This window comes from Neomonachus schauinslandi, chromosome 10, assembly GCF_002201575.2.
Source record: "Neomonachus schauinslandi chromosome 10, ASM220157v2, whole genome shotgun sequence".
In the NCBI taxonomy this organism is placed as follows: Eukaryota; Metazoa; Chordata; class Mammalia; order Carnivora; family Phocidae; genus Neomonachus; species Neomonachus schauinslandi.
Window position 1 is genome coordinate 29,042,523 of NC_058412.1, and position 22,785 is coordinate 29,065,307.

The 22,785-nt window shown below is 42.9% G+C and overlaps 1 protein-coding gene across 4 annotated transcripts in view; it reads left to right on the top strand.

Moving 5' to 3' along the window:
• CRIM1 (cysteine rich transmembrane BMP regulator 1) overlaps positions 1-22,785 on the top strand; it is a 186,798-nt gene that overhangs the window by 68,228 nt on the left and 95,785 nt on the right. For all 4 annotated transcript variants that reach the window (XM_021697804.2, XM_021697801.2, XM_021697802.2 and 1 more), the window contains exons 3-4: positions 15,556-15,798; positions 16,922-17,042. In XM_021697804.2, the coding sequence (XP_021553479.1) occupies positions 15,556-15,798; positions 16,922-17,042 (364 nt within the window). The remainder of the gene's footprint in view (positions 1-15,555; positions 15,799-16,921; positions 17,043-22,785) is intronic.

The window sequence follows — 22,785 nt, forward strand, 5'->3', positions numbered from 1 at the left end:
AAACCAAATACCGAGTAGGTTTTTAGCTCATTACCACGTGTGTAGGAAGTTGTGAACTGGTCAAAACTTCTTTCTTTCTAAAAGAAAACCAGGAGGAAGAGGAGTAAAGAAGTCCTAGAAAGTAATGGTTCCTTACCAGAAAACAGAAATCTGGGACAAATGAAAAAGCTGGTGTGCTGTATTTGGCAGTAGATCGAATCTCTGAAATGCCTGGTACAAAAACAGGGAAGAGCAGTTCCTAGAAATGCCTCCGTACGTGTTCTGGCCGGTGTGTTACTGCACTTTCTGGAGCAACTGTGGCAGCATGCACCAATTAGTATGTGCAGAGACCTCGAGAATTATCTCTTATGGAAATCCTGAGTCTGTATTTCCATGCCTTTTTTGTTTTTGGGGGGTTTTTTGGAGGCCCAGTATGACGGAATAGCCTTAAATTGCACCATTAATCTTGCAGATCAGCTGAGATGTCTCAAATCTCCTGTTGCTTAAGGCTTTAAGATCAGGTAGAATTCCTAGCATATATCCGTAGCCACTTGTATCAAATACTGTTTTTTATTTCTTTTTCTTTTTCTTTCTTTTTTTTTTAAGATTTTATTTATCTGAGAGAGAGAGAAAGAGCATGAGCAGGGGAGGAGTAGAGGGAGAGGGAGAAGCAGGCTCCCCTCTGAGCAGGGAGCCTGATTTGGGGCTCAGTCCCGGGACTCTGGGATCATGACCCAAGCCAAAGGCAGATGCTTAACCGACTATGCCACCCAGATGCCCCACCTTTCTTCTTTTTTTTTTTCTTTCTTTCTTTCTTTTTTTAGAAAGGGAGGGAGGAGGAGCAGGAGAGGCAGAAAGAGAATGAGACTCTTAAGCAGGCTCCATGCCCAGCACGGGGCGACATGGGGCTCAGTCTCACAACCCTGAGATCATGACTTGAGCCTAAATCAGGAGTTGGATGCTTAACCAGCTGAGCCACCCAGGTGCCCCAAGAGTCTGTTTTTGTTTCTTAACAAGAACAACAACAAAACACCGTAGAATAGAAATTCATGTAAAACCAACCAATAAGCTCCGGAATCGCTAGAGAAAACCTGTGGGATTACTGCTCTCCCTTGTTTATACCTGACCTCCTTTGAGGCTCCCTTTCCCCTTCCAAGGCAATTTTTTATACTCTCAGGTGTAATATGGGCAAAGGATAGTATTAACAAAAACCCTAAATTCTAAAAAGTGGCTTTTCTGAACATAGCTATGACTTCACAACAGGAAAATAGTGAGAAAAGGAAGAGGGGAAAATGGAGAAGGAATAGAGAAGGCAGACATTCTCCTCATTGGCTGCACAAGGGATCCGCAGTTCCTTGGAAAGACTGGACCGGCAGAAGCCTACACTCAGTATGGGGACAGAGTCTGAATATCACAGGTCACACGTATTAGTAGGATTTCAGCCATCACCAGGTGCAGATATCCAGATAAGTTGTGTCCACTGCAAAACCGAGGAGAAGAGCACAGAAGCACTGGTTAACATGTGAGGAAGCGATGGCAGCATGAAGGGGTTTTACAGACAGAGGGCTTTCCAGAACTTAATTCTGAGTTAAAGAGGCTACACCAAGTCAAGATTCTGAAAGCAGATACTCAGCTTCCACATGAGGCTTTCTTCCATCTTGAATGCTGAGAGACACTGTCTGGTATTTATTACCAGCTGCTCTGGTCTTAGAATTTCTACTTCTCTATGACTCGCTTTCATTTTCTGAATGAACTGGGGGAAATTGCCAGAGGTCTAAATAAACTTCCTGGGGATTGGGTTGTTACAGAGGAACCCTGTCTTAGGAAGCCCTGTGGTGCTCCACATGGGAGCTCTCTCCTTCCAGGTCACCAGTCCCAAGTCCCGTGGTGTGCCCAGAGATTCCGTCTTGGTGAGCTTGCCATTCCTCCCATTCCCAGCGTATTTGTTATCTGTGTCTGAGAGGACGAGGCTCTCTGCCTGTATGGCCAAGTAGCCTATCAGCACCTATGTGGTGGACAGCACCACAGCTACCCTATGACCAGAGGTTGCTCTTCTGACCTTTCTTACGCACTCTACTTAGAAAGGGTTACTTTTGGTTTTGTTTGGTTTGTATATTTAACTGATTTCATAATAAAGGAGCTTTGTAATCAAAATTTTAAGCTAGATTCTGAGCAATTTTAAGTATTGCAGAAAAGATGAATAACTGTCAGGGGAAGGTGCAGACTACAGACCAAAGGACGAGAATGTTTGTATGACCATATGTCTTGGTGGAACCAATGTAAAATTCCCCAGGAGACCTGGCTTCTGGCCCTGCCATGCCATTCGTTAGCCGTTAGCCGTTAGCCAAATGACCCCTTGGGCAAATCATTTGGTTTTGCTAGACCACCGTTTTTTCCACTTACATGTAAGAATTTCTGGCTAAGAAAAATTTTCTTTTCCTTTGACAAGTACACGTCCTGTAGATAGAACCAGTCCCACATTTTTATGCAAGGACAGGCATATTAATTCCTCTACTTTTCTTGTAATTAAATCCTCAAATCTTCAATCCACCTTTATTTTATACTTTAATTATAGGAAGGATTAGATTGATTTGTTGAAATTAGAACATTTCAAAAGAAGCCTAGGCTTTCTGCTTAAAGTTTGCATGCATAGAAATCTAGGCTCCCTGATGACTAAGGGTTCTCTCTATATAGCCTTGCTTAATTATTAAAATATACAACTTATTACAATGTCTCTTACATGGTATTTGATTATTACTTATTTATGGAGTTGATGAATAAATAAGAATCTTCCAGGTACTTTTAACACAAATAAGCAATAGACAGGTCCTTACACCTGCCTGTATTGCTTATTTGAGTGTTTCTCAAGTGATTCTTCAGAATGCTATATTTACTTTTATTCTTTGAAGGGAAGTGTACTTCCCTGTTACACAGTTTATTTTCTTAGAAAAATTATTGTAGAGGTTTCTAGTCCCTGCGTCGCTATAACCATTCTCCTCTTCTTTGCTAGATACAAAATTTTGGCTACAGATATGGCCACCGAGAATAAAGACTACATTTCCCAGGCTCCCTTGCAGGTAGACGTGGCCATGTGACAAAGTCCAGGCCATGTGAAGGGGGCAGAAGCCATAATGCAACTTCACACAATATACGACTTAGAGTTGTGCCCTTCCCCTTGCATTTTCCTCTCTTTCCATTGGTTGGAAGACTAGATGGACAAGGGCTGTAGAAGTAGGTATTAAGGAGCAAAAAAATGAACTTAGATCCCTAGCAACGCTATGGGGTCTAGTGCCCCACACATAAGACACACAAAGTTAAATTTCATGAGACTCTTATTCCAAATTATCACAAATTCCCAATTACTGGAGTGTGAATTTGTGAGAGTTGATTCATCATGTACTATTTTGTTCCCTTTAATTCATTCTGGTTAGACTTAATTTATGGAGTCAATATGTACTTGGACATATTTGAAAATATTTGGAACTATGCTATACCCTTGAAACGGAGTGGCTGCACTAAGCACTATATTCAGTGGCAACAGCCCTAACCTCTCCATGTCATCTAACATAGAGGTCTGAACCGTGTGGCTGCTTTCTCCTGGAACACCTCTCTGAATTTTATCTCAGGTCTGAGATGGTAGTTCCATGGGGGCTGCTATCTAATGTAGAAGATGGTGGGGGAGGGCCCTAGGTGGTTCAGTCGGTGAAGCTTCCAACTCTTGATTCGGCTCAGGCCATGATCTCAGGGTCATGAGGTCAAGCCCCACGTGGAGCCTGCATTGAGCTGGGTGTCAGGCTCCACACTGGATGCAGAGCCTGCTTAAGATTTTCTCTCTCTCCCTCTGCCCTCCCTACCCCCACTTGCACACACACAAGCGAGCACTCTCTTGGGGGAAAAAAAAACGAACAAATGTAGAAGAGGATGAGATTGGCTGGGACCTCTGTTGTTCAGACCCATCGGGTTCATCAAGCTTGTCACTATCCTTTTATACCCAGAGCCAGCTCTAGTACCTATCTACAGAGAGAGAGAGAGAGAGAGAGAGAGAGAGCAGCAGCTGTGCCTGGGGGGAGGAGAGATGGTGGTAGAGCTTATAAATGACAAATTTTCAAATAGACATGGTCTAAAGCAGCAGTTCTCAAATCATGGTCCCTGGTCCGCAGCATCAGTAACCTGTGAATTTGTTAGCAATGTACATTCTCAGGCTTCAGCTGAGACCAACTAACTCAGCAACCCGGGAGGCAAGGTTCACAGTCCTCATGCTCTAAAAAGCTGTCTGGCACGCTCAAGTGAGAACCCCTGTTCAAAAGAATGTCAGAAAGCCTGAGAGTGGTAGTTACAATGGCCATATCCTGATGGGAGTACAGAGTCTAGAAAAACTTTGGCTAGAGGAAAACAACCAGGTGGGGAATGAAGTGAGGAACCACACTCTTCAGAGAGAGGAGTAAGACTAGGCGGGGTTCACATCATGCTCCTTGAGAGGAGTCTAAATCCTGTATTCCTTCCTGTGTTTGGTACCTGGAGCCTGTCTGGCCTCTGCTTCTTGGTTCAGGCATTTCATGAGCCAGAGGTGGAAGATTGCCTTTATATTGCTCCATGCACAGACTGTGATTCTTAAATCGCTGGCATTTTTGAGTGGAAAAGGTGCCATAAACCCATGCTGACTACGATGAATAAGGAGGGCTCTTCAACGACCTATCAGTCAGCTCGGCAGGCTGAACCTCCCCTTGCCCTGGAAGAGGGTTTTGAGCCAGGAGCCAAGCCCTTTAATGGCTATGAAGAAAAAAAAAGTAGAATTTCCATGTAAGGGCTACCAAGAATATAAGTGCCTATTTAATAAATTATTTTTTGAAATGCCTTTTCCATTTTGGTAGTTGAAGTTTGAAAAATGTTTGGAGTACTATAATTATCATTTCTGGGAAAAAATACACATTGCAGTATTTTTGTTTTTGCTGCAGGTCAAGTTGTCGTGCAAGATGGAAAGTAAACACGTCCCTTTGCTCAGCTGCAGGTCACATATTTGTAGTCTCTGCGTGCCCTCTTGGCAGTCGTGGTAGATGAGGGTTTACGCCGTGGGTACACAAAGAATACAAAGACGGCATAGAAACGTGGGGCCCTTTTAGGGGCTTGGCCCAGCACAAGGCTGATTAGGAAGCTGTCTGCTGGAGCCGAAGGAACGGTCAGAAGGGTGGGCAGGCCTTCAGAGAAAGAGTTGTGGGAAGGGAATGAGGCTGTTCTGAGAGGCGCTGACCACCAGAGGTGGTCTGCAAGGATGAAGCACTTTCTCACCAGGGAAGGCCTTTAATGGTATGGGTATAAATGCTGGGGACGGGGGGGAGGAGGGCTCTGTATGTTTGTTTTGGGGAGGCAGTCATGACCATTAAATTCCATCTTGTCAATTTGACAACTTGGTAAGCCAGGCCCATCAGCACATCTTGAATGCACAGATAGCTGGGGAAGAATCTCCAGGGAAACCTACCTATGCAAGGCAGCTTCCTTCCTTCTCTCCAGACAGAGCAGAGACTGTTTTCTCAAAAAAGTGGCCTTTTTTAAAAAAAGGAATTAATAAAGAAAGTAATAGAAGCTGACAGAGAACCAAGACTTGAGTAAAACTTTCAGCATCCTAAGATGACTGTGTGTGGAGCATGCTAAGGATGTGTGCGTGTGGGGATATAGATGGGTGTGTGTGTGTGTGTGTGTGTCAGAATCGGCTTCACCTTTATCAAAAAGAACACTCATGTGATGATCACATCCCTGTCCCAGGCATTGTGTGGGGCATTAGGTTTAAAACAAATTTGAGAGGAGAAGTGAGCCAACGTTGAGGGCCTGGGGTATTCCCATGTGTGTGTATGTGTGGATCCATGTATACACACACATCACATGTATACGTTTAACATGAAATATTTTTTATATTTACATAGCATATGTATTACATACTTACGTAATATAAAAGAATGTGTATATTCTTTTAATCTCCAAAACAGTCTCATAGAATGAGTATTTTTATGCCCCATTGAACGCATAAGTATACTGAGTATTCTGAGGTCAGTCTGACTCAAAGCCTAGACTTTTTGTAATAATTGAGGATGATGATGATAGGAGCGATTCTCTTTTGGACACTTAGACATGCCAGGCAGAGAACTATTTGCAGTATATATTATCTCGCTTAACTCTCATAACAATCCTTTTATAAGGAAACTTTGACACAGACAGGTGCCGGGAAACTTGTCCAAGATCACACAGCCAGTTGTGGAAGAGCCAAGATTTGAACATAGTTTTTTTTCTGGCTCTCAAATCTTGGTAGTAAGCCAGTAGGTAGACTGATTCCCATATAAGAAAGGTAAAAAAGTATATAAAAAGTAACCTCTGTTCAATGGCAAGCAAGTGGTACAAACAAGTTATTTTGTCTTAAGTAATGAAGGGAGGAAGAGAAAGAGGAAATAAATGGCCGAAATAATTTTTCAAAAATCTACTTCTACATTTTTAGCTACATGGGTTGTGATTTTTTTTTTCCCAAGAATGTGCAAACCCTCATGAGAACTACCACCTGAACAGTTCAGTAGCCTGCTGTTCTTTATCTGTAGCCACTGTTGTCAGACAAAACAGCAGTGTTCTGCAGGACTGTGTGCCCGTCCTTTATTCACGCTGCTCTGTGCCCCGCCTTACTCTTGATACATCTTTTTTTTTTTTTTAAGAGAGAAAGAGAGCATGCGTGAGTTGGGCAGGGCGGGGGGGTAGGGGCAGAAGGAGAGAGAGAATCTCAAGCAGGCTGCACACCCAGTGTGGGGCTTGATGCACGGCTCCATCCCACCACCCTGAGATCATGACCCCAGCTGAAATCGAGTTGGATGCGTAACTGACTGAGTCACCCAGGCACCCCCCCTTGATATATTGTTTTGTTCACGTTAAGTATAGTCACTTTCGGGAACTTCCGAAGACCTCCGATTGGCACATAATATTCTTTGGAGTCCTTCTAAAGACTTTTGAAATCCATATACCACCTCTGGGACTCAGGAATTTATTGACAATATTACCGACAGTACCCTTGGTTTTCTGTTCCTGGTTTCTTATTCTCATAAGATCACATTTTTCTACTATACTACTAAAACTCTACATTGTTCACAAATCCTGGAGTTTTAAAGAAAAGGACTGGCTCCTCTAATTCAGTAACAATTGTTGGTCCTCCTTAAAGGAGCAGAGACCCGGAGTCCCTGGTTCCATAGGAAGAGCTCGCAGAACTCCTGCCTGGGGGCCATCCACAGAGGACCACCTACAGGGCCAGCCCCCCATTTCACAGATGAGGAACACCAGACCCTTCCTTCTCTCATCTTTAAAATCTGACGTTTTATTTTTCCAAATCTGTCTCATGATTACACAAAAGAAGAGCCTACTTTGCAGCATCCCTTCCTCAGTGGAGGAAAACTTGAAGTATAGAAAGCAGCCTACCCAAGGTCAGAACCCCTCCGCAAAATAGAGGCTTTGTTTGTATTCTGTAATGGATGTTGCCTTCCATTTAAACACCACCCTGGGGAGTTCTTCATTTCTTATGTTTATGCCTCTATGACATTTTCAAACTGTTATGAAGATTCCTCTCAAGATGTTGCTGAACCAACTACACAAATTTAGTTCATTTAAGTTTTCCTCATTAGTCATTTTCCCATTCTCTGATAATTTTCATTTCTTTTTTGTGGGCTTGTGTTTATGGCAAAAAGGGGACGAGGTATTCAGAGAAGTTTATTAGGCAAAATTAGTCTTTTTGAAAGCCATCTTCAGTTCTTTATACATTTATCCAAACCATCCTGAGGCCTTACTTTATTGCCAGATTTTTAAAAATAAATTCATTGTTACATTTTGAAAACGTGTTACTGTGTATGAATATATAAATTTAATTATATGAATGGTAAATCCCTCTGGAAGTAAATTGAATACATGTTCCTGGTGTGAATTAACAGATGATGAAATAAAATGTCTCTGGACTCAGAATTCTAATAACCTTTGGTAAACTGTGATTTAAAATTCAGTAGAACATACACAGGCCATGTTTGGGATCTAGCTCTTTACTCCCTACCACTTCGGCTATTTTCACTCTTCTCAGGGAGCTCTGATCTTTTCCAAGAAGACTTCAGAGAACCTGTTGATTCAGGTTTCCTAAGAATTAAAGCAACCTTGAATCCCCTGGGAGTGTGAAGTATTGGTGGGGAGAGGTGCCTAGAACACTGGATCAACTTTAGAAAAGTTGGGGGACTTTACAAAATCCTGATACCAGTGGCCCACTTCCAGTAATTCTGGTTGAATTGGTCTGGGTCGTAGTCTTGAGCTTCTGGATTGTTAAAGCTCCCCAGAGATTCTCGTGTGCTGCCAGGGTGGAGAATCACTGTTCTAGCGCTGTGGTTCTCAGACTGCAGTGTGTATGAGAATTGCATGGAGGGTTTGTTCAGATAGATTGCTGGGCCCCTCTCCCAGAGCTTCTAATTCTGTAGGTCTGCTGTGGAGCCTTAGAATTTGCATTTCTAGCATATCCCCAGGAGAGGTCGATGTGCCTGTCCATGGCCCATGGTTTGAGAACCATTACTTAAGACGGCTGAATCACCTGGAAATCTTGCTAAAATGCAGTTTCTGGTCTGGCCCAAGGGTCTAAGTCTGTACAGCCTCAACAAGCTCCCAAGTGATGTTGATGGTGCTGGTCCAGGGCCCACCCTTTGAGTAGCAAAGCTCTAATCTAAAGCATTATTTTCATCCCAATTCAGTAAGATCTTGCTTAGAAAAGATGTGTGGTCTGGGAGATTCCTGGAGGTACCATGGGGCTCAGCATAGAGCTTGGGCCATTTGGTGGCAGACAGAAATCTGGAGGGCTCAGTGCTTCTTTGGCATTTGGCCAGCTGCCATTTGACAGGATGTTTGAACATGCCCTTGGCAAAGCTCTCTTGTCAATAGGGAACTTCATTGTAAAGATTCCCAGTTTGCTTGGAGGAGTAACACAGTAATTCTCAGCTCTAATCACACAATAGAATCACCGAGGGAGCTATTAAAAAATAAGTATTTTAATTCCTAGGCCCTTCCCCTAGAAATTCTGATTTAATTGATTTAAGGTGGCATCTAGACAGTGGTATTCTTAAAAGCTTGGGAAGTGATTCTAATGGACAGCTAACATGAGAACCACTAAAGTGTATCTCATGTTGCAGTTTTACAGAGAATTTAATTTTTTTCTTTATATTTGGCTAATTTATATTCTACTGTGATGCAAACTAACTTTATTAGGTAGTGAAAACAATTTAATTTGGAACTTTTAAGAAACTGCCAAGAAAAGGGCATATGTAGATTCCCTCACTGTTAAATCCTAAATTCAGAGTAAAAGAGAGTGCTGGGAAAGTACAGCTGGTGTTTCTGAACAAGCTGAAATATGAAATATTTCTGGGACTGTATCAACAAGCCTAATTTTTTCCCCTCGGGGTTATGATTGTGTGGAACAAGTCTTCACCGCGAAGCTTGCCAAAAAAGGTTATGATAAAATCATGGAATGTGAATGAAGAGAATTCACAGTGTAACTTTAAAGGAGTCAGTCTCTAAATTTAAAAATGTAGGGATGACATATGTCTTACAATTGTAATAGAAGTTTTCAGAACAAAATAATGCTGGATACAAAAAGCTCCACCTTTTATTGGGTGATGTCTGCAAGGCCAAGGAGCAAATGAGTTTGGGAGGACAGCTGACCAGAAAGTGTTGAGGACAATACCGAAGACCCTGAACCTCTCTGTCTTTGCAAATTAATTTTCCGTTTCTGTATGTGAGCAAAAGTTTAGCCACTGACTAAATATACAAGTCCCAGGAAAGCTGATGAGGAAAGGTGAAGTTTCTTTTGCTTTTGGCATTGTGGACCAGTGAGAAGATGGTAGGCTTTGGAGCCTCTGCCACCTGCTTTGTGACCTTAGCCAAGCTTCTTAACCTCTCTGTGCCTGGCTCCTCATCTGCCAGGTAGACATGAAGGTGTTATCTCTGTTCACGTGGGGGTAAGAAAAGGAGAGGCACGGTGCCTCACACATAGAAGGTGGCCCATTAATAAAGATCGCTTTCATGTCTTTAGCCCAGTCCTGAGAATTGAATCCTTCATAAGAAACACCTGTCAAAATACTTCTCTTGTAAGTCTTTATTGGTATTTTCTCCCTATGAATTACACCAGTTTAGATTTCTTCTTAATTTTGAGGTGTATTTTCTGTTTGGAGAGTTCTTGCCTTAGCACCTTGATTCTTGCTGGTCCCTGCATCTGAGACACTCCCACTCTGCTGTTTGCATGCCTTCTCCTTTCTTTCGTTCAGGCCTCTGTGCAGGTGGCAGCCTCAGTGAGACCTGCCCTCGCCCACCTGGTACACCCGCTTTGCTGATTCTGCTTCGGGCCATTTATCACCACCTGACAGCGCACCGTGTAGCTCTTTGAGTAGTGTCTTGCTCCAGAATTGTGAACCTAGGAGGGCAAGGACTTGGTTTTATTCTCATCTCGAAGCTCTGTGCCCAAGAACCCCTGGCACATTGAAGTCCTTCAGTAAATATTTGTCAGATGAATGAGTGAGAGAAGGGTGTGAGGAGGGAGATTACCAGCGTGAGATGTAGGGAAAACAGCGGTCCCAGGCTCCTCCCCTCCTTACTCTGTGCTCTACCTACTCAATTCTGTGATTATCAAGTCTGAGCCAAACTTGGCATCCCTTGAAATATCTCTGTGGTTGCAACTCCCAAGGATTGTGTCAGAAAGACCATGTGCTGCCTGAGTGCGTTTGTGTGTGAGAATCAGGATAGATGTCAGGAAAAGGACGGAGGGAACACTCAGCAGTGTTGACTTTGTAGTCGGTTGACTGTCTAAATTTCAGTCTGTTTCATGCTGCCTGTTTTCCATTAACAAGTGTGCAGCATTTTAAGGGACATTTTAAGGGATTTTGAAAGAGGAGGAAGGCTTCGGTGTCAGATGTGTGGGACTCTGCAAAAAATCAGATAGGATGAGAATCTGGCAATATAATGTTTCTCTCTCTTTTTTTTTTTCTCCTCCCATCTAGTAGTTTTTGTTTTGGCTTTGGTTTTATTTAAATCCGTGTTTAAGCAGAAAATCTTGAATGTGATTGCTACTTGTAGATCATGATTGTAATTTCCCTGTTGACCTATGGACCTGGAGAAGATCTACAACTAGCCAACATGGTCACACAGGTTCAAGTGACTAAGATTGATGTATACTTTATTGTAAAATCATTCTAATATGGTTGACCCTGTCAATATTTTAAGGGCTAACCTCTTAAAGGAAGATAATTAATATGATGAAAGAAGCTATTTTCTCTTGGTGACCTCTGTTACAAGTGATACTTTCACTTTAATCTTTCTGTACCGGGGGCAGTTTTTGTTCCTTTTTTTTTTTTTTTTTTTAAGATGCCAGTTGCAAAGTGTTGCCAAGGCAACCAGACTGAAAAGCTTGTTAATTAACTTAATTATAATATATAGATTTGTTAGACACCATAGGGAAAGAGGAGAGGCTTCTTTTCAAGTGGATGAAATTTAAAATTCAGAGGTAATACCAGAAAAACCTTCTAAATGAGGGAAAATACATGTGTGTCTGTAGTGTTCTCCTTATTTTCTTCATGGAAGAGAGATGGAACGGAGGCATAGATGAATAAATGAAATCTACAGGATGAATTAATTTAGAAATGGGGCTGAGAAAAGAAATACCAGAAAGGCACTTCCTGAGGCTATGGTAACCGTAGTTGGGTATAAGCCACAGGTGACGACTGGTTGGAGAAGATGCTGGTGAGTAGGGGTTCTGGATAATCCATCGAGACATGAACAGAGGGTTGAAAGAAGAGGAAAGCCAAGAATGTTAACAATTTAAAAAAAGATGCAAATCTTAGAAACCTAGATTCTTCGAAAGCATCATTTTACAACTTGCCAAGTCAGTATAATGGGCTTGAATCTTATGCCTGCTAGTCATGGAGTGAACACAACCTTAAAGCTTTAAAGTAAAAACTGTTGGAAATACAAGAAGTTACTGGTTCATAGTGGATGATTTTAATAGATCCTTCTTGGAAATTAAAAAAGAGGAGATGTAAGTGATCTGAATGTCATAATTAAGCTTGATTTTATAGATTTGCAAGTTTACATCCAATAAACAGAGAATACATGTTCTTTTCAAATACCCATATATTTTAAAGTTGACCTTAGACCACATGTGTACACACTTGTGCCAAAACACATACATACACACAAACACAAATTCAAGAAATTAACAGAAGTAGAAAATTGTACAGCCTACATTCTCTGCAACAAAACAATAAAATTATAAAAATTAAAATCAAGGGCGCCTGGGTGGCTCAGTTGGTTAAGCGACTGCCTTCAGCTCAGGTCATGATCCCAGGGTCCTGGGATCGAGTCCCGCATCGGGCTCCCTGCTCTGCGGGGAGCCTGCTTCTCCCTCTCCCATTCCCCCTGCTTGTGTTCCCTCTCTCGCTGTGTCTCTCTCTGTCAAATAAATAAATAAAATCTTTAAAAAAAAAAAAAAAAAAAAAAAAATTAAAATCAAGAGGAAAGCCAAAAATACTTATGCAGAAATGTAATAGCATTCTTCTATAAAGTCTTCAGTTGAGGGAATCAAAGTTGAATTATAGATTATTTAAGAAATGAGTTTACATTGAGAGTAATGCATATCAAAAAATCAGAATATAACCAAAGCAATATTTGGCCTAAAGTATTAAAATCACAGTTGAAATTATTTGCATTTCTAAGAAAATAGAGGCAATAGAAGAGAACTAAGCACTAGAGAAAAATCAGTGAAATAATATGGAAGACGAAGAAGGAAGAGATTCAAAAACTAACAGAACTGATGAACACATAAACTACAAAAACAATGCTTGGTCATAAAACCTGAAATGAATTTGAAAATCTAGATAAATTAGATCTAGATAAATTAGACACTCAGCAGTGTCTGTACAGATGATTCTAAAAGAGGTAGAATGCCTGAAATCTAATAATCAAAGAAAACTGTCTCTTCTTCCTTTAAAAAAAAAAAACAAAACTGAGTTCGGATAGTTTCACAATTGGGTTGTATGAAAAATTCAACAAATGCATAATTCCTATGTTATTTAAAATGTTTTACAGCAGAGTAAGGTAGAATGAAAAACAGCTCATTGAACAATTTAGTGTAACGTGGGAACTAAGACTGGATGAGGGCAGTGCACACACACACCCACGCGCACACCAAAGAGCTACAGGTGAGTATTATTCAAGCTTATCAATTTAAAAATCTTAATGTTAAGATCCAGCTGGATCTTTAGAAAGAGGCTTTAAGAAAACAAGGATAATTTTAAATCTGCTAATTGATTATATAATAAATTAAAGGGAAAGTCAATATGATCATCTTGAGAAAAGTTGAAAAAGCACTTAATAAGATCTAACCCTCATTTTTAACATTTCTCAATCCCTTCGGACAGTGGTTCAGACTGTGTCTATATACCTTATCCCATTTGTATTACAAAGGTAGTTCTTGGGAAGTAAATAAATCTCTCAAGGTTTGAACTGCAAAACACATCAGTAGGTGACAACGTTGAGACCGTGAAACATAAAGAGCGGAGTAACTGGGAAGATCTAGTATGTTGGGTTATGATGAAAGCATTTTCTATTGAAGCATGTATTTTAAAAGTCTGATTATACATACCACATGTTTTGCAGGATGAGAATGTAATAGAATGTGATACAGAGTAAGTTAACTGCAGCACATTAACAAGAGTAGGAATTAAGTGCTATTTGCAATTAATGTCACAGAGCTCTTCTTAGGAGACCGTGTGTTTGCCAGATGAACCAGCCACAGAATGTACTTCACAGACTCCATCTCCATCAGTCCCCATGCAATCAAGGTTCACTTTCTCCTCCTCGGCTCTTTGATTTGTTCTGTCCACACTGATGGGTATCCAAGAGTGGGATTCCTCTTGTGTTCTCTTCTCAAGACAGTTGCTTGGGGTTATCATAGGAAAATAGGATATATGCATTCTCCGTATATCCACACTGGCCTCCTTTCTCTTCCTGGGCATTAGCTGTTTCCTCTGCTGGGACGCTCTTCTCCCAGATAGCTCCATGGCCCTCCCTCTCCCTCCTTCAAGTCTTTGTTCAAACACTGGCTCCTCAGTGATGAAAAAATTGCAGCTGTCCCCCACTTCCATGCATTCAGATTCCCCCTTGTTCGGTTCCATTTTCTTTTCCCCATGGTACTGACACCCTCTGTTACTACACAGTTGGCTCATTTATGATGTTTGTTCTTTATTTTGTTATTTCTCTCCACTGTGCTATAAACTATATGAGGGCAGGAATCTGTGCTTGTTCTCTTTATGGTGCATCCCAAGGTGCTAGAACAGCAGGTGCTTAATAATTTTTTAATGAATTTACTAGAACTGTGAGTATGAAGGCTTTCCTCCAGTGTTCTTTGATTAGCCAGGAAGTAGACAAGGAAGAGGGTCAGTGAAATGAATGATACAGCAGTCAAGGTAGGAATGGCATGAGGAACACTTGGTTTTGGAAATGGTCTACCTACAAAGCAGACTATAATTTTTTGTTTAGAAGACTAAACTAGGTGATCTGGATCTGACCCTGCTTTTGTGATTCTGTATGGGTTTTACTGTAGGAAAGACAGAGCTAATGAAAATGTACCACCATTCCACATGGCATCATTTTCACCCAGTATTTTCTGAACTTCCCTCATCTGCCCCAGAGATCATGGGACTTTTATGATGTGCTTTGGGTTTGTTTCAGCCTTTTCCTCAAGGACATGATGTTGGTGCAGGTTTCTTAAAAGCTTAAACCAAGAGACACCGCTGTGGACTGGGGCTCCAGAGGCTAAGGCTTTGCTTGACTTATATTTCTTATCTTTTAAAGTGGAGATGCAGCAGTGGACAGTACATAATACCGGAGAAAGGAGAGAGGGGCATTTGGTGGATCTCTGCTAGGGATAGATAACGCCAGATGGCGTTTGGGGAAATTACATGGGAACATAGCTCATTCTCCATCTTGCTGAGCTTCCACATCATAGAATCCTAGGATCTGAATAAGTTCATCTCTTCAGAATTCAGGGCTCAGAGATGGAGTTCTTCATGCTGATTATCACATACCTTATCCCCAGTCCCTGAAGTAGCCAGGATTTATTCCTGGGTCTGTTTCAGGGTTTTAAACATACACTGTTTTCAGAGAGCAGCCCTTAAAACTCCTTTTAAACTCAAAGATCTTCTGGTCAGTCAGTGATGAAGTCCAGTTCCCAGAGTCTGCACGTCACACAGGCACCTGCCTGCACCCCTCTTGATTTTGGTCCGTGAGCTGGACATCGATTATTCACAGGTGAGCGGGAAGGTGGAGAAGGCCACTGAAGCCTCACACCCCCCCGTGTCGCGAGCAGATCTCAGGGGAGATTTTCACGGCCAGCTAAGCTGAGTGTGACGGTTTCCGCCAGAGTTCTTTCTCTCCCCTTCTCTTCGGTCCATGAATAGATCCTCAGGACTGCCCATGCTTCCTACGCCAGTGCCCCACGCTGCCCCCGGGCATGTGCTAAATTCTTTCTCTCCCATTTAGAAGAGAAGCCAGATTGCTCCAAGGCCCGCTGTGAAGTCCAGTTCTCTCCACGGTGTCCTGAAGATTCCGTTCTGATCGAGGGCTATGCTCCCCCCGGGGAGTGCTGCCCCTTACCCAGCCGCTGCGTGTGCGACCCTGCGGGCTGCCTGCGCAAAGTCTGCCAGCCGGGATACCTGAACATACTGGTGTCCAAAGCCTCAGGGAAGCCGGGAGAGTGTTGTGACCTCTATGAGTGCAAACCAGGTACGCGCGGGCATTGCCTCAGCAGCCTTGCTGCTTTGCGTCACCGGGTCGCAGGGTCGCAGCCCCCTCTGCCGCTGCCGCCTCCCCCCTCCCCCCCGGGAAGATGGGCACACCTGCCACTTTGGGTCATGGCAGCCTGATGTCTGGCCTTCCAGTCAGAGCGCCAGAGTGATCATCCACTGGTACAGAAGCACCTGCAGATAGGGACCGTCTTTGTTTCTTCTCTTCTCTTTCTTTTCCTTCTAAATATGCTTGACGGGGGAAGCGGGGTTGAAATTTATGGTCCTCTAGCTCCGTGCTTCATTCCCCCCCCAGGGAAGATCAGAGCCCTCACTTGTAGATGTATCGATCACCTTATTCCACGTAAAGACAATCATCATATGTAAACAGCAAGTTATGTTTAGATAAATATACGCATCAGAACGCCAGATGTGTTGTCATGAAATTCTCCGCCCCAGTCTTTCTCCCTGCCAGCCCCCACCGTCCCTCCGCTGACTTGATGGCATGTGCTGAGACTTCTTAGACTGTTCACTCACCTTCTTTGCTACATTTGATTTGTTGTCCTTTCACAGCTACTTCTTGCTTTATTATTATTTCTAACATCCTTGTTCTTGTGGCATTTCTAATGTGGTCTGTGAACAGGTCTAGACGATAGTGATTTTCCTGTTTGCAAGTTTCTAACTGTTGGTCAGAGGTTTTTCTTTGTTTTTTTTTCCCCTACTGCTAGATAAATGCCTGAAGCCAAACAATCCGTTGTCCGTCTCTTGCCGTGTCCCACGAGAAGCGCCTCTGGCTGGCTGACTCTCTCCAGCCACGTAACCACCACTGGTGCCCTTCTCATTCTCCCCCATCATCTTCATAGGACGGGCTTAGAGGGCTTAGGAAGGGCTAAGAGGACTTCATCCACTTAGCCCTTCATCCAGTTGTTAATTAACAAGTCCTGGCACTGATAAGGGACACATTGCAGTTCTCTACTGTTGGCTGAAATAAAAATGTCATTGCTAGGAGAGGGTTCTGGGACGCAAGGAACCTGCAGCCCTTTGCAAAGGGCCAGAGTTTCGTGCTGGGACTCGAAATGCAAGTAAATGTAACAGTAAATGGTGCTTCTGTTTGCCCCTCTCAGTTTTCAGCGTGGACTGCAGCACCGTGGAGTGCCCCTCCGTTCAGCAGGCCGTGTGCCCTCTGGACAGCTACGAGACTCAAGTCCGACTCACGGCGGACGGTTGCTGCACCCTGCCCACAAGGTTGGTTTGTCATCGGTTTATCAGCTTTTCTCCTTGGTCTTGTGCGTTAGCACGGATTCAGGCATGCAGTTTGTTTCCCCTAAGTATCAGGGAAACCTAAAATTCTCCTGTTTGTGGGGAGAAATCGGAACTGTGACTGCGACTTGGTGTTTACATGTATCGTTCCTTGGATCAAAGCCAGCTGTCATCAGGTTAAATCACTAAGCCTTCTGGATTCTTCAGTATCGGGGTAGCTGTGCACTTTCGCAGGCTGGGAACTGTCCAGGCAAGTATGTCCCTCAGCAGGATGCACTCAGGGAGGCAGCAAGGTGTGGATCAGAGTAGGCACATCATTTGATCCTCCGCAGTGAATCTTACAGGTACTTCACCATTGTGTCCAATGGGATGAAACGCTGCCTGCCTCACGGAACTGCTCCCCACGGATCCTTACCATTTGCAGTCACACATCTACCCAGACCTGTTACTTGCTGAGGCAGAGAGGAGTCTGAATTCTTTTGATGCCTTCTAGGAACAGACACAGCTCTCTTTGGCTTGCTGGGGAAAAAGTTGCTGTCGTTTTAGTCCTAGTAGCAGGACATCCACTTAGCCCTAGAGGATGAGGCTCACTCCAGAGCATGACGTCTCCAGGTCTTGTCCTAGACAGTCTTCAGAGCACCACCGTGGAGCTGGCCCTTTGTGCTTGGCTTTGGGGAAGACTATGCTTGGAAACATGGAGTTTATATTCTGTTTCTCCTGCCGAGATGCCCTCCCCTTTTCCCTGCCGTGACCTCTCCTCCGTCTTTCCCAGGCTGCTAAGGCATCGTTTTGACTAAGTCAATTCATTTCTTTCTATTCTGCTCTACATTTAATATCCACGGTTGAAAGGGTGCCTTCTTTTGCTCCCTTTCTAACCTCTGTCTGTCCCAATCCCAGTCCAGTGGCAGGCACTTCCCATCTGTGTTTGTTGTAGGAGTAGTTGTGATTTTACAAATGGCCTGATAAGATAGGAATATATATGGTCCCTAAGTGCCAGTTATGGAGTGTAGACATCCAGAGTGTTTTCTGATAATTACTCTTCTTTTCTTCTCTTAAAATACATTAGTTTTCCCCTACCCTTTGTCCTGTCAGAAGCTCTAGGAGTGGGGTGCCTGGGTGGCTCAGTCAGTTAAGCGTCTGCCTTCGGCTCAGGTCATGATCCCAGGGTCCTGGGATCAAGCCCCACATCAGGCTCCCTGCTCAGCGGGGAGCCTGCTTCTCCCTCTGCCTCTGTCGCTCCTCCTGCTTGTGCTTTCTCTCTTTCCCTGTCTCTCTCTCTCAAAATTAATAAAAAATATTAAAAAAAAAAAAAAAAAGCTCTTGGAGTCTCTCAGATATATTTTACACCACTTGTCCTATCCTTTATACTGTATCATAAAGGAGATACAAAGGTTTTTATGAAGGTAACCTACCAACAGTGGTGCAGCCCCTTCTTATGACATTATGATGTGAAAATGTATCTGAAGATGCTTGGAAACGGTGAAGCACTGTGCAAATAGAAGGTATTACCAATCAGTAATGGAGGATGAGGGAGCGCTACTAACAGTAACAGATGTCCCTTCAAGGTCTTCATGAAAAGGAAGGTGGCACATTACATTACAGAACCTAATTAATCAAAACTAAGCCAGTTGTTAATTAACAAGTCCTTCAGTGAGGAAAAGGGACAATTCTCAAGTCACTCTTATAAATGTTAACATTATACCATCTGCATGTAGGAGGCACAGTAGGTGATTTTTCAGTCCCTCTAGGGGGTCAAAGTGGGTCAAAGCTACTGGAAGACATATTTAATCTCAGTTTAAGGAAAAAAATTTTCTCACAACTAATGATGTACAGTGATGAATTGGGCTGCTTCCTGAGCTCCCCGGAGCTGGAGAGATTTCTTTCCGTCTGGATGGCCACCCGCCAGCAATGCTTAGAAGAAATGTTGCATTGGAAAGGAGGTTGAACTTAGATGTCTTCCGTTTTATCTCCAAGCTTCTGTGAGTCTTGTAAACATAAACCTTAGGATGGTTATTATTGTGTTGACATAATTTTGACATTGGCATTCAGGACTAAAGAATGGTCAGTCAGCTAAAGGTGCCTCTAAGGAAGAAATTGAAAACAGAGAAGGAAGTCGTTCAAAATCCCACTGTAAATTATTTGCAGGGAAGGGGTAAGTTCTCACAGCCTTTAGTTTCCTGTATTTTAGATAGTCAGTGACCCCTGCGCACTCCCTGCCCCTTCTCCACATCCATCCTGTGCTCCCACCTGGATGAGACCCCTCCCTGCGCTCACTCACGCAGGCTCACGCTCGTTCACACTCATGCAGGCTCACATGCATGCAGACTCATGCTCGTTCACGCTTACGCTTGTTCCCGCTCATGCTCGCTCACGCAGGCTCAGTTGACTTTCCCGAGAGCCTTCTACAACTTCTGCCCTCCTACAACTTCTGCCTGTCCTCCTTTCAGGACTGCATTTCCTTCTCTTTGAAGTGTTTTCAGTCTTCAGCCCTGAGGATGACTTAGGTACCCTCTGCTGCTTATAAACAAATTCCCATGTATCTCTTTAAGCACTTTTTATAACAAATTGAAATCATTGATTTTTTTTTTTTTTTTGGTCAATATTTCCTACTCTGTGATTTTTCAAGGGAAGGGAGTATTTTACAGCCTTTAGTACCTAGAATAGGAATCGCTATAATGTGTCAACTTACATTTGTTGATGAGTGAATGAATGAATGAATGAGTAGGCCCACTCCACGCCATGCTGATTTATTTGTTGGAGAGAAAAGTGAATATTTTTAGTCTCCTGTTATCCTCCTGTTGGGTGGTAATACTACTTCTTGTCTCACTTTAAAAGCCTGTGCTTTTTACCCAACATCTTTCTTTATGGCCCACTTCTCAGGACTACAGAAACTCTTCATTCCGAGCACCAAGGTCACCTCTCAAAGCCTTTATCTCTCCCTTCCACCTTTTCTAATATTGTTCACCCGGCAGGACTCCAATTAAATTCCATTTTATCCAGAAGGTCTTCATGCTTCAACCAACACCCATCCTACTCCCTAGGAACTCCTAACATATTCTTTTCTGTGTTGCCAGTTAATCACATATTTCCTTGCATTGTTATTTAACTGTTATATGCATAGTCTTGTCTCACCAACTAAGGACATTTCTAGAGGTCAGGAATTGTGTCTTCTTTCTTTTCCTCTGTATATGCCTTAGTACTGAATGAATCAGTAAATGCAGAATATGCTCAGACCATGGCTAAACCTAGTTTAGCATATTAAGTGGGTTCCCACTTACTAAGGAGGATGATAGATCATACTTTGGCAAGAGAATAAAAACCCAAACAATCCATGTGAAAATGGAAATAAAAACAAGAGAGCCTAATATGGAATAATCACAGTATTTTAAGAGAAAAAAACTTCATAACTTTATTCTTTTGTGTGATTTATGTCTTTAAGAGCATGATGTTTAGGTAAAAAGAAGAGCATTTTGGAATATGTAAAATTCTGTTCTAATTGATATTTGCCAGCATGTTTACAAAGAGCATTATTAAGAACCTAGAGCCATTTCATAGCAAAAACCAATGATGTGGAGAATTCAGGGGGACAGCCCTTTACAGTTATGGTGAAGGTAAAATATCAGTAGAGCTTTACCTGTTTTGTAAGGATTTATTGGACTTCCAGAGACAAGGAAAGGGGCTTGGGGACTTTCTCTCCCTCACCTTAAAGAACAAATTCCTCCCTTTCATTCCCAGTGAGACTGTTTTACCCATTCAAGCCCCTAACTGTCCTATTTCTGGGTGAATCCTTGTGCAGTTTGTGAATTTTCTTTTGAGTTGTCTGTTTTCAGTTACTCATTCGTTCATCAAGCATAAATTGGGCTCTTAGAAGTGACAGACAGTACCCTCTAGATGTTCTTATTGTGCATGGATCTCTCTTTCCTCTTCTATTCCTGACAAACCCTGGTTTTCCCACCTTACCTCTGCCCTTTCTACATACAGTTTATCCCTTCTTTGCTTGCTGCATTTCTGCTTTTTCTTAATGGCCCAGCCTTCATTTTCCCCTCTTTTGCTGTCTTTTCCTGAACTTCATCCCATTTTGACATCATTCTTACATGTGATATAATTACCTCCTAACCATTTTTAATTCTTCTTTCCTCAGCTAGGTTTTAGGTTTCCAAGCACCCTGCCAATTCTTTTCACCCTTCTCTCTTCTCTTGGCCCTGGAATAGGATGTGAGTTCATCACACCTTTCAGGAGACAGTGAAAAGAAAGGAGAGTTAGTGGCCGGGGGCCTAAATGCTGTATGACGGCAGAAAGGAAAACCAGGACTGTCCAGGGGGTTCACGACACCCGTGGTCTTTGGAAGGCTCTGTGTGCATACAAACACCTCCATGTAAAAGGAAACTTACAACAGAGGAAGTTGTATCAGGTACAGTGATCCAAATGGCATCTTTGCAGCGAGGGACAAAGTATTTAAGTAACGTGAAGGTAGCAATAACGAGGACAGCTTAACTGTGTAATGTGCCCTGCTGTTTACAAAGCTTTTCCACTTTTGTTGTTCTCATCTCATCATCATTTCTGATTCCATGGGGAATTTAGAGATATGAAAACAGAGGCTGAGAGAACAAGTGACTTATGCAAAATCATAAGTGTTCTTTGGTATAAGGATCAGAGCACGGGGCCGAGTCTTCAACCCAAGTTCTTTGATCCGAAGCCTCGTCCTCTCCACTGCAGTTTTGTTTTTTTTTTAATAAGTGTTTTGCTGGGGTTTTTTTTAAGCCCAGGAAATGTATCAGTGATTATGAATTTATATTTCACCAACGTATGTATTTATTTCAGCATCATACATATTAACACAATATGCATAGATGTCGGTTATTCATTGTTGTGTAGCAAACCACCCGCTAAAGTAGTAGCTTAGAACAATAGATGTTTGTTATTTCTTGTGGCTCTGTGTGTGAACTGGGAGGTTCTTCCATCGTCCACTGGCAGGTTGTGTAGGGCTTGATGGTCGAAGGTGGCGTCACTCCCATGTCTGGGAACTCAGCCCGGATGGCTGGAAGGGCCTGTCACCCCCTGTGGGGTCTTTCATCCTGCGCTTCTCCCGCGATGGCAGAAGCGAGAGAGCAAGTAGCAAAGCCTTAACAGACGGGACTTGGAAGTCACACAGCCTCCCTTCTGCCACATTCTGTTGTTCCGAGCAAGTTGTAGGGTGACCCCTGATTCAAAGAGTTGGCAGTAGATTCCACCTCTTGATGGGAGAAACTGCAACGAATTTGTGGCCCTTTTTAACCCACCGTAATATACATTTGACCAAATAGGTGCCCTTTAGATTTCATTCTCTGATTCTAGAAATTTGCTGGAGTGCTTGCTGCAACTATGGGATTCTTTTCCAAAGACTAAGGTCCTTCCGAGCCTGGGGCTCTGTGTCCTCAGGTGTCATTCAGGTATCCTGTAGCCAAGCTGCTTTCCCATCAGCAGTGACCTCTTGGCTGCTCTCTTGGCCTGCCAGTGGGAGTGGGCAGTTCACCTGGGAGTAGACCCATGATGGAGGAGCCTCTGAGCACCAATCTAGCTTGGGCATCGTTTAGCTGACCATTATTTTTAGCTCCTCTCCTTAAAGTTGTGACTGCCTAGGCAAACTTGGTTTAACAGGGAATGTCATTTTTGGATGCCACAAGATGTGCCTGGTGAAACCAGGTCAATGTTAAAAACAAACACCAAATGTGCAGAGATGTTGCGTAGA